This window comes from Fomitopsis serialis (assembly GCF_022376445.1).
Source record: "Fomitopsis serialis strain Sig1Antser10 chromosome Unknown B0H18scaffold_142, whole genome shotgun sequence".
NCBI lineage: Eukaryota > Fungi > Basidiomycota > Agaricomycetes > Polyporales > Fomitopsidaceae > Fomitopsis > Fomitopsis serialis.
In genome coordinates, this window is record NW_025955102.1 from 41,668 (window position 1) to 53,918 (window position 12,251).

Sequence of the window (12,251 nt, forward strand, 5' to 3'; positions counted from 1 at the left end):
TTGGGAGAGACGGTGGTTATGCGGAGTAAGGAATCCGTGTGTCAATGAAGGGCCGATGCCCGACCTGACGATGGAAGATTGGTCATAAGGTAGCCGCAGAGACCGACACACTGTAATCTTCGCCACTCCACTACATTTTTGACAACCGCGAGCTCACGTCCGCCGCGGAGGTGAAGATTGGCTCCGACTGGGTTGACTAGGAGCACCTCAAGTCCGTGAAGGTCACAAACCAGAAGGCAGCGGTTATCTGCCAGTCGATCGAGGACTGGTGCGCGGACTTCGTGGGCGTCGACAACCCCTTCTTAGCCGATCGCATGCCCGGAAACGGAGCGACGACGTGGAGGCACAACTGGTGAACGTGGGACCCATATGCGCATGAAGTGCTTGACCTCCCATGATGAGTCTACTGTCACAGTTTGGTTGCGGGGGCATTGACGGCGAGGCGCGTTGGGTTGAGTTGGTGGATCGACATTGCACATACCTTGTATTGAATGTCGCAATAAATAAAGCTTCGCGGACGATCTGATGAGTTTGAGACGCCATCTTCAAACGCAAGCCTCAAAAACTGACTCAGTAATGTATCTATTGGGCGTGATATAAGGAGAAACGTAAGGCATACTGTCGTGGATTGGAGCGTCTAACAAGACGACGGCAGTTGTCCGTCTGGGCGCGGAAAGATGCAACGAGTACCAAAACGATGAAATGTGAATGAGCAGAAGTCGGAGCCGTCGATGTCTCTTGGCAGCCGTGATGAATAAGGCTAGGGATGCGAATGTGTTTATGTCAACGGATTGCGGGTATGGTACGTGCGCGGGGGCGGATGGGTCATGCGATGCATCAACAAGAGAGGACTAGAGAGGTGTAGGGTAGCGTTATGTCGCGAAGGCTGAGCATCGGTACAATATCGTGCATGGGCGGGTCGTGATCATGAGACGGCGGAATTAACAGGGACTAGATTCATTTCCCCATCGTTGACGGGTGGGATCGTCTGGCTTCGTGTCTGGATGTACTTGGATTCGTCCCTCCCACAGCGCAGCTGAAGACTTCGAGGGGTCAAACTGAGCGGGGTCGGCAAGCCCGTTCGGGCTCAACGGTGCCCGCCCGATGGATGACGCAATCAACGTCGGAACCATGGTCATAATAGAGGGCCTAAAACCGTGGTCAGTAACATCGCCGATAAGTATACCAAAGGAGAGAACGTACAAGCCGAGCTCAGTCTCAGGGAGCGGGCGGGCCTTGCGGCTCCTGTCCACATAAGACGACGCACGCATACGACCACCGCGAATGTGAGCAAACGTGTTCAGGTTATCCCTCACGAGTTCAATCGCGGTGTTCCAGTCGCCATCTGTACGCGTCGTCGGAAGAACGGCAGGGGTCGACATAATGTGCAGCGTCTTCAGCAGTCGTTCAACTGGCGCGTTGGGAATATAACGAATAAGGGCACCCAGAGGGATAGAGACGAGGCCTAGAGCCAGACTGATACCCCACTCAGCGCCGCCGATTCGCGTAACGCTGAATGCGGCACCGCCGACGAACACGATGAGGATTTGAACGCCGATTTCTGGTAACGAGGCAATCAGCGGCAAGTCATCAAGCGCAGATGGTGTACTGACCGATGAGCGTGATGCCAATGAAGTAGTAGTTCCGCGTAATGCCCTCGAAGATATTCAGGTGATTGTCCAATCGCCGGCAGTTCACCGAGTTCGCGATTTGCGCGAACACAAAGATATTGAAGACTGTGGTCTGCGCGACCGTCGAGCTGTATTGCGGATCAAACGCCAGAATACTGCTGCCCAAGAAATGGAACACGAGAATGATAATGATCTGGTAGACAGATTGGCCGATGATCTGCTTGTACATGTCGACAGAGAAGAGCGGCGAGGTCTTCTTGTCCGGCTTGCGATCTAGGAGTTCAGGAGAAGCGGGGTCCGTCGCCAGAGCAAGCGCAGCAAACGTGTCCATGATGATGTTGATCCAAAGCAGTTGCACCGCTGAGAGCACAGACGACTCCGACGCCGATGCCACCGCCGTAACGAACGTCACCATAACCGCCGTGATGTTCGTCGAGATCTGGAACTGCAAGAACTTGCGCACTGCGTCGTTCACGCACCGACCCCACATGATCGCCTTCACGATTGACGCGAAGTTGTCGTCCATCAGGATAATGTCGGACGCCTCTTTCGCGACTTCCGTGCCAGCAATACCCATGGAGAAGCCAACGTCCGCAGTCTTGAGGGCAGGGCCGTCGTTCGTACCGTCGCCAGTGACGCCCACAATCTCACCGAGCTCACGGAGCTTTTCCACGAGCAGCTTCTTGTCCTCGGGAGACGACCGTGCAAGTACCTGTAACCGAGGGATGGCCTCCAAGAGTTCGTGGTCGCTCAGTTTCCGGAAGACAGGGCCCTCCATAATCAGGCCGCCTTCGGTGAAGATGCCACACTGCAGCGCGATTGAGCGCGCCGTGAGAACGTTGTCACCCGTGCACATCTTGACAGTCACGCCGGCCTTGAAGCAGTCCGCGACAGCATCCCGAACACCCTCTCTGAGAGGGTCCTCGATACCCGTGATGGCGATGAGAGTCAACTCTTGCGCTAAGTCTTCGTACTCGACCTAGGGGTACATAGGTGTCAGCAACTCAGGACGAAACCAGGCGTAGTGCACGTACCTCGTCCTCCGCAGTGTACGACGCACCTGCAGGTGGCCAGGACTCAAAGTCACGATAGCACAGCGCGATCGCTCTCAACATCTGGTTCGCATAGAAGATGATCGTCCTTGACACGTTGTCCCGCGCCAAGTCGTCCATCTCCCTCGTGTCGACGCCAGTCGACTCGCTGTCCTCCTCAGCCCGCATCACGCTCACGAAGCTCGTGCACTTCCGCGCGAGGATCTCGCTCGCGCCCTTGAGGTACACGCGATACCTGCCGTCCGCCAACTTCACGACGACGCCCATCGCCTTGCGCGAGCTCGAGAACGGGAGCATCTGCACGATGTTCGCGGCCTCGCGCGTCTTCTTGTAGTCCGCCCAGCCGAGCTCCTTCGCGAACTTCAGCAGCGCAGTCTCCGTCTTGCTCCCGACGAACACGAGCTCCTCCGTCTCCGGATCCACGTCCTCAAACGCCGTCGAGTTAATCGCGATCGCATCATTAAACAGCTCACGCAGCGCCGGGTGCAGAAACTTGTTCATCTCGCTCTGATCGATCGAGAAGTCCTGGGAGTGTTTCCGCTTGCCGTTCGTCGGACGCGAGGTGCCTTGAAGGACGTCTTCCGCCTGCCTGTCCTGGGTCTGCTGATCGCCCTCGGCGTTCGTGCGAGACCTGTTGTCCGGGAGATTGCGCACGAACTTGCAATGGATCCCGATGGTGCCGGCGACGATGGTCATGCTGTTCTGGGTGAGCGTGCCAGTCTTGTCGGTGCAGACCACACTGGCGTTCGCCATCGTCTCACAAGAGCCGAGCACGCGAACGAGCAGGTTCTCCTTCGTCATCCGCTTCGTGGCGAACGCAAGCGCGAGCGTCACCGCGAGCGGCAACCCTGCACATGGCCTCACTCAACTTCCATGGCTCGGATGTCTGCGGAGAACGCACCTTCAGGGACGGCCACGACAATCACTGTCACGGAGATGATCAAGATGTTGACGAACTGGATGCCCTTCTGGTTCGCCGTGCGCACAGGGTCGTTCGTGCCCAGCTGCACGAAGAACCGGATCATGAGGGCGATGAACAGCGCGAGCCCCGCGATGCTGCCCGCCTTCGCGATCAACTCCGCGAGGTCGTTGAGCTTGAGCTGGAGGGGCGTGTCCTCCGTGTCACCGCGGAGCGCTACAGAAGGAGCACAAAAATAGGTCAGCGGTATGTCACCACGTGGGCGCGTGTTGATCGAAGCGCGCAGGATGGGGCGGGGGGATATAGGGTGCAAACGAGCGTACGAGCGGACATAGAAGACGAGACACGCACCCATCATGATACGCCCATTGAAACTCTTGGGACCAACAGCGATCACCACGTAGCTCCCATAGCCCTCCAGCACCTTGCTCCCACTGACCATGAAACAGTCCGAGTGCCCTCCGGCGTGTTCGCCGTGGCCGTCTCTCGCCCGGACCGCCTCCTCGTAGTCGATCTTCCGGATCGCGTCGCTCTCACCCGTCGCGCCACTCTCATCGCATCGGACGTTGTGGCCGCCGAGGTAAACACCGTCGCACGGAATGATCTCGCCCGGTTCAAGAAGCGCGATGTCGCCGACGACGACTTCGTGCACGTCGACGACGCGCTCGTCGCCTGCACGGATAACCTTGACCCCACGTTCTTCCTTTTTCTCATTGAGGGCTTGGAACTGACGCTCCTTTTGCCAGTCGTTGATCGAGCCGACAAGGACCTACGGGCGCCAACGCGGTCCAAGAATACAGTCGGAGGTTGCCGAGGCACAACGGGTATGGAAGGTGAGCAAGAACGAAAGCAGCACCTAGGAAATGTGTACGCACGACAATGAGGATAGCAACAATAATGGCGACACCTTCGACCCAATCTACAGGAGGCTCGCCAGCTGGCCTTGGTGTACCGAAGTCTTGGAAGAAACCGAGCGCAAGAGACACGACGGCAGCTATACTCAATAGGACCTAAGGAACCGAACCCAAAAGGTAAGAAGCTCTGATCATATCAAACTGAACAAGCGGCAGAGCGGAACGTACCAAAACCTTATCCTTCAATGCGAGCCACATGAGCTGCAAGAGCGATTTGGTCTTGCGCACCGGCAGGACATTCGTACCGAAAACGCGTCGCCGTTCCTCCATCGGAGCGTTGTATGCTTTCTCGTCCATCTCTTCCTCACTCTCATCGCCCGCAGGACGCTGCTTCCCACTGCTAACATCAATCTCGCTCCCGGGCCCTGTCACAACGATACCCGGGACGGGCTCCGTCTCCGTTTGTCCACCTGGATCTTGCGGTGGTCGGTCATGCCGCTGTCCAGCACTCTCACCTGCACCTGCACCAGACTGTGGATCCGCCGCCTTCTTGATTGCGGCGGCAGACAGACCGTGCTTCGGATGTGTACCAAGGCCCCTCAGCAGCCCCTTCACGCCGTCCATCTGCTCTAATGAAGAAAGCGACTTCGGATCTACAAGCGACGCCAGCCGGTAGGGCTTGAAGGCGAACGGCCCAGCATCGAGCGCGTCGTCCGCGGAGAGGTCAAGCGCGGGCCGCGGGGCATCTATGTCGTCGTCGTCGTGGTCCTGGCCGTCGCCGGTCTTCTTCCCTTTCTTCGACGGCGGCTTGCCGTCATTGTCTTCGGGTGGCTGTGGCGAGATGAGCTTGGCCCGGCTGTGCGCCGAGCCGCTTCGCGAGCGCATCGTCGTGCCGTCGAACTCGCTCGCCGCGCCGTTCTCGCTCGCCTGGTCGAAGTGCGTGTGCGTGGGGCTCGGCGGCACGCTCAGGGCCCTGTACTCGTCCTCGAGCCGGGGGGCGGCTATGCTTACCATGCCGTACTCCGTGAACGGGGCGACGTCCGGCTCGGTGCCGTCCGACCCGACGCTGCTCGCGACGCTGCCCTTGCGCTTGTGCTTGTAGCTGGCGTGCGGAGATAGGAGCCCGAGCGAGGAGATGCCGTCCTTCTGTTCGGGCTTGTTGTCGCGCAGCGCGAGCGAGCTGGCGAAGTGCACGCTGGAGTGCGCGGAGAGCGTCGGGCTCGGAGGGACGTGCTGGGACGAGCCCGCGATGGAACCCGCGTAGGAGGGCGAGGGGGAGCGATGCCCGAGGGTGGGCGATACGGTGGGCGAATAGGGCGCGTCAAGAGAGGAACGCCTGCCAAAGGCACTGGGTGGCGAAAGGTAGGTAGGCGACGCGCTCAAAAAAGTCTGGTCAGTAGGGGTGGGCGGCTGGACGTCGAACTCGACGTGTTCATTGTCTACGGGGGCGGCGACGTTGACGGTGGAGGAGAGGTCCGTGGTGACGATGCTGGGGATTTCAGGCCTGCTGCTGTCGGGCTGGGACATGGCGCGGTAGAAGTGCACAGGATGGGGATAGAGGAGGCAAGCGAAACGGAGAGACTCATAGAGACGGTCGGGCTGAAAAGGGATGCCACCTTGAGGCCGACGTGCTATTTCAACGAGTGCGACCTTTCTACTGGAAGTTTAACACCGCCTCACCCCATCGGGAACCAGATCTGCCAAGCCCTTCTCAGCGCCACCCTCGCCGTCGTCCCGGGATCCATGTCCGGCTCGACTCAGCTTGCCCCGTTCTGGCATCCTCCTCTTCCGCCTCCCTCTGCGGTGCATCCGACGCCGAATCCGCACACCGACGCACCGCCAGACACAGCGACGGCGGCCCTATCGGGACAGCCGCGGCGCCCCGCCGGCCACCGGCCGAGTGGCCTGCCAGGCGCCCCATCGGCGCGGCGCTCCCGGCAGCTGCGAGACTCATTCCTAAAAGGCGTAGGCACAGCGTTCAGATGCTTCCGCGTGCATGTTGCCCGTCGCTGTCGACCCTCTCCTTTGTTGCCCGCCACGCTCTGGCCACGGCTGCCTCACTTCCTTTGAACTTCGGGTGGCACGTTCCCAGGAGCTCCTGCCTCGACGCGTCCCGGTCCCAGTGTTCGGGGCGCTGCGCACGAGCCCGTCGCAGTGCACTGTATCATGTTCCCGAGCTGCACCGCTCTACATCGCTCATTTTCTCGGGCCTTAACTGACGGCATATACCGCAGTCCCTCTGCTTGCTTGATAGCTGTTCGTCGACGTCCTGTCGAATTTTGCCAGTGCCTGGCCAGTGCAACTTGCTCTTGAGATGGCGCGGCGCCCCACCGCAGCCCCTTTGTGCGGGACGCGCGTTTCCACTTTTCCTGTCACGGGCCGTGTTCTGACGTCCAACATTCGCCGTTTCAGAGACTGGGCTCCTAATAGGCTGCCCACAGACATCATCCACCCCCTGGTAAGTACACCGGTCCACAGTCGCGCCAATCGATGCCACCCGGGCACTTATCTACTATGAGGCCGTCCAGCAGGTACATCCGTTGATCCCAGAGAGTTCCGCTGCTGCTTCTCATGCATGTGTGGCCCGGGTGCCGAGGCTACATTGTCCGTGACTGAATACACCGCCTCGATCGTCTCCCCGCTGCATGGTTTGCGCCGTCCGCACATGTGGGATACGCGCCAGGGTCAATGACGCAGAAGCCTGGGGTAGAGACATGTGGCCTGGCATGCGCCGTGGCGGATAACGGATCTGCCTCGACTCACGAAGCTCGCGCTGGTCATGAGCCGATCGTCCCTCGAAGGCCAGGTTGTGCCCCGGAGGCTTTCTTCAAGTTCATCCAGCTCGTGTCCGGCGACGTCATCCATGCTCGCGGCTGCCGGACCACCGTATCCGGAGCTGCGGCGCTGCGAGGATACCCTGCCTCGCCCCGGTTGACGTGATACGCCCGTGCGTGGGTGTATAGTAGCATTCCGAAGACAGCCTCGTTGGTGGGTTGAGGCGATTCGAGATCGGAGGCACGGTGACGAAGGGCACGCTTCGAAGCGCCCGCGCGCAGCGCTGGAGATGATGCGCTCGCTGCACGATCGAGATACCGATCTTACCGTGCATCGTATGTGGCACACCGGATGCTTCCTGGCTGCCCACCCTCTGCTTGCCACGTCCTTCCGATCCCGCTATCCGACCCACCCCCCGACAGGATCGACATCCTGACGCGCTCGGATGCGTGGTCGCAGGTGCCAAGGCGCCCGCTACGATGCGTTGCCGCGTTGCCACCCGCGGAATGGAGATACCCGAAACGGCTCAGTCCGTAGCATCAGGCAAATCACGCAGAGAATGCGTTCCCACTTAAGTTACAGCGCCGCGGTATTCCTGTGTACTTATCTGCGGGCACGGGCCCCGATGGAACACGTATGTACGTACTTGCGCCGCTGCTTTCACCCACCGGCGTAGCTGAGACCACAGAATGCACTCACGCGCACACATCGTACCTTGGAACGAAGCCACCCGCCCTTCCGGATCCTGGAGCCTGCAGGCAGCATAGGAGGTTATGTCATGGATCCTGGACGGTCTGCCTCAAGTCTGCCCTGATTCTCCTGTAGAATGGCCGTCCTCGGGAACGCCACAACAGAGCTTGGCCTAGGTCACAAGCGTGTCATAAGGAGGAGCGGGAGTCGCCTGTGACCTACGCGAGATGTAGCACTGTCCTCCAGGTACAGCTGTCTACTTCTTGGCCTCTAGTTGGTATCGAGTTCTGATATGCATCCAAAGTCCAGTCTTCTAACGCGCCCGCGCTGGCGTGAAGGAAGACGCATTGAATGATATCATGATCATGATCGCTTCCAAGGACTGCATCGCCCATCGGAGGAGCGCCTCAATTCCACGGGGCCGGGCATCTGCGGAAGACTAATATCGAGGGCGGGTGTTGGAAGTGTGACAGGTACGTTGATGCTGTCCTTCGTCCACCACGGCTGATCGGCACCTCTGCGCAGATGACTTTCCACTCCTTGTCTGTCGGGTTACCGCGCGATGCTGGTGTGACGACCTGATTGTTGTCGGAGCTGCGAAGCTCGAGGCACAGCTTCGGTCAAGGACATGATTCTAATATATCTGTAGTACGGATGCGAACGCGGTATGTGTCGAATTCAAAGATCGGGCGGACTTGGGGATCCGGAAGAGTTCATTGCAGATACTACACCCTCTTATGTAGCATGGAGTCCACCGCGCACAATAGACAACGTGCCGTGGTGCGAAAGTATCGGCACCGTTCTGCAGAGAACATAGATTCGCAACCGCGATAGATCACGATCGACGAGGTACTTCGTCCGGCGGCCAGAATTCCACTTTTAGTATATAGACTTCCTGATTTAGGCCGTAACATGCATCCGTCATCAGCGCATCTCGTGTCGATGTCATATGGTCGGCCGTGGAGAAGCCTTCTTGTGTCTGGATCGCTCTCGTTGTGGTCGCGTCTCCAATTGAGTGCTGGCGCGATCGATGCCACAGCGCGGTACATGCCGCCCATGATCGGCGGGTTCGGGCGCGCCCGCCGGCGCTTACGTTGCTTCCATTTGATGGCGGGCTGCCCCGCCTTGACGTGTACATCCACACTGACCGCCACGGAGTGCGAGCGACTCGGACGGCCTAACGCTCCCACTGATACTCGTGGCTTATTCTGCAGACCTGGGATACACACATTCGGCCACGCCCGGGACGTCGGCCGCCTGTAGATTATTATGAGAGCGGTATGACTGATATCCGCGAAGCGTTGTTGCTTATGCTCTTCGTTCAGGTCGGGTATGACACGAACCTTCGGATATCGAAACCAACGGCCCGCACGTCATACACTGCATGTCACCGCAAGGGCTTGACATTAGACCGTTAGAAGGGACGGTGACGTGTCTTACATGTATGTTGCCCACTAAGTACCACGAGATACATTCCTGATGGGCCTCAGCCCAGTGAGGCCCAGCTCGAAGTCGCTCTCCAAGGCCTCAAAAGCCAGAGAGACAAAGCGTTGTCGCCCTGATGTTCGTCGGTGAATGCTTGGTAGGCTCAGTGTTCACCGCTCACCGCCCAGTATTGGCATTACTGACCGCCAAACCTTCTTAGCATCTGCCGAGGACGCCCCTAGCCCGCAGCCAGAAGCACAGCCGATGGATTCGGGACTACAGCCTCCGTAATGCCGCCTCTGACGCGTCGTGGGTTCCGCCTCCCAGTATGTGCTGCGCAGCAGTCACCCGCGCGAGGCTGTGCTCCAGGGGTAAGCAGTCGAAAATTGTCCAGTATTTTCAGGAAGCTGACATCGGCCCCGTGCGTGTTATGGTATGCATCTCCCTCCCGCGAAAGCTGAGCTCGTTGGTATACCTGCGACTCAATGGACAATCCCGTGGCTGCGAACGAGAGCTGAGTTTTCTCGGGTCCTTTTGGACCAGCGAGTACCAATAACGACCAAGCCGGCTGCCCGTTACGGGCGGACAATGCGCCGTGCTGCTTAGCCTCCGGAACTACCGACGTGGAGAAAAGCTCCAGGCTGTGAAAGTCTGAACGATCTGCTGTCATCGGCCCAAGCTGTGGATTTTTACCAGACGAACCCGTTCGCGGCTGCTCGATCCGTCCGCACACGCTGGTCTGCATGGCGTTGTCGCATAGCCCCGCTCCGAGTCCCTCAGCACGGCGCGCAAGGCAATTCGCTTACAGATACAGATGCACCCTCAGGGCGGTGGGTATGCCGTATACTTGGACCCGCAGCTGACCAGGGTACCGCATGTCTGCAGGTTGGCCTAGTCGTGGAGTTGTGCGCACCCTGGTGAGTGATATTCCCCTGCCTTGGCTTTCCGTGCCCCGGGCGTTGCTGCCGCATCGCCGACTCTTAGACCGGTTCGACTCGCCACCCCCCAGAATACGAACACAGCATTTCCGGATAGACTTCAGTGGATCTCGACGGGTGCATACAGGGTGCGTCGCATTGCGTTTTCACATGTCTTGGCTGACTGGAATGAGACCACGGCACAGCCTTCCTCTCTTGCCGATATCTTTGTCTCAGTGCCCAACACTCGGCAAACTTTTAGCAAACACAGGACATCGACATCAATTCGTTGTTTCTGTGTACCGTTTCATTATTATTGCCAAAATCTTCGAGGACTGAAGACCTGCTGGTGCGTGGCTTCAATGCCTCATTGTTGAGACGAGTGACTGACCCCGGCTGCAGATCAATCGTGGACTCGGACTCGGGCCGCTGCATTCCAAATGCAAATGTCCAGTTCAAACGGTGCTTTGATGCTCTCCTGCCATGCATCACCTGCGAGGTGTCTCAGTGTCCGGGGTTTCTGACGTAACCGTGGTAGTCCGAGGATACCCATCCAAATACTACTTGTTTGCTACCCGTGCCGGACCGGACTGTGGCCTGTGTGGTTCACGATCACCGTACCAGTCTGATGCGCGCTGAACGTCAACACAACACTCCAGCCGGCAGATCGACTTCCTGGGCCCGGGAGCAAGATAAGCAAGGCATGGATCGTCTTCATGAAGGTTGACTGATCCAGCGAATGCAGCTCACTCACAGCTGAGTCTACAGCGTTGGGCCTCGCACAGAAACTGCCTATAGGAGCGGAGGTCACCACACGTTGGTCCGCCGTAGCCAAGGTCGCGGCTGCCCCTCAGCCTGGCCGTCGAGGTCCGCTGCGTCCGGCGTGATCCATATCAAACCCGCTGGACTCCGCTATGTGTGTTTGGAAGGCGTGGGGCCCGGCGATATGGACCTGGCTGCAAGCATCCATATCGCACAGCCAACTCGAAGCTAACCCGGGAGGTAGATCAACCAACTAACTTTCCAGTCGGTCGGGACGTCTTCGATGCATGGCTCGTCGAGCCACGTCTACACGAGCTGCGATACGCGGCAGAAGCGAGGGCTTCCCAGGAACTTGTACTCAATTAGCGTACGCTTCTCCGCACAGCCTTGCGATATGGACAAACTGCGACTGAGCTGAGCCGCAAGAATCTGCAGCGACACCGACCGAGTTTCTGGCGAGGTTGATCGCGGTTCACTCGTATTTGGGATGTTGTGAGGCTGTTTGAAGGTATGTGGTTTTATATCCGATGTATCCACATACTGCAGTCATGAAGCCTAGGCTGAACAGCGTACACAGAAGTCGAAGGCGCGTCGCGCGGTTGCCCGCGAATTCTCCTTGCGAGTTTCCAGAGCTGGATGACAATTGGCGTACGTTGACCGTGCATGTGGATAGAACTACCTCGGCATACGGTCGATCGTTGCTCATAGGAGACTAATACGTATACACGGCTGACAAGTAAGGCCGACGATGGGCCCTTCAGCAGGCTAAGTGGACACCTTAAGGAGAGCCGGAAGTACGAGGTGAGAGATGATCCCACGCCGTACTAGGGTTATGTCTCCGCCATTGACGACGGCCCACGTACGTACAACACTCAGGGGCCTGAGTAACGGCCGCCTAACAACGATCTCACAGCTCTGACACAAATGACATACTCAGCAAGACCGAAGTGTGACCTCGGTATTGCATACGGCTCACCTGCCTGTGTGCACGGCCGTACAGCTCAACAGTTAGAGACGAATCTCTATGCTGACAGCGAATCAGTCTTCGATGCATGCACTCTGTCAAGCTCATCAGGAACCATTGACGGCGGTTCCGGCTCGGACATAATATAGCCAACCTCGTCTCGTTAGCGTCAGGTCCTTTTGCCATTCGAGTCACATACTTACGAAGCGGCTAACGTGTAGAATGGACAAGTCAAAAGCGCTCGGATCGATGGGCATCATGG

General features: G+C 58.4%; 1 protein-coding gene across 1 annotated transcript; it reads right to left on the minus strand.

Moving 5' to 3' along the window:
- Positions 1–485: 485 nt before the first annotated feature.
- Positions 486–6,221, minus strand: B0H18DRAFT_1042590 (uncharacterized protein). Its single transcript, XM_048030632.1, has 9 exons — positions 6,152–6,221; positions 4,685–6,099; positions 4,478–4,612; positions 3,954–4,371; positions 3,585–3,818; positions 2,666–3,531; positions 1,614–2,610; positions 1,204–1,561; positions 486–1,149 (listed from the first exon to the last, which is right to left on the minus strand). Exons 2-9 carry the CDS (start codon positions 5,981–5,983, stop codon positions 942–944), a joined length of 4,515 nt encoding a protein of 1,504 aa, XP_047886971.1. The 5' UTR covers positions 5,984–6,099; positions 6,152–6,221; the 3' UTR covers positions 486–941.
- Between the last annotated feature and the right edge of the window lie 6,030 nt (positions 6,222–12,251).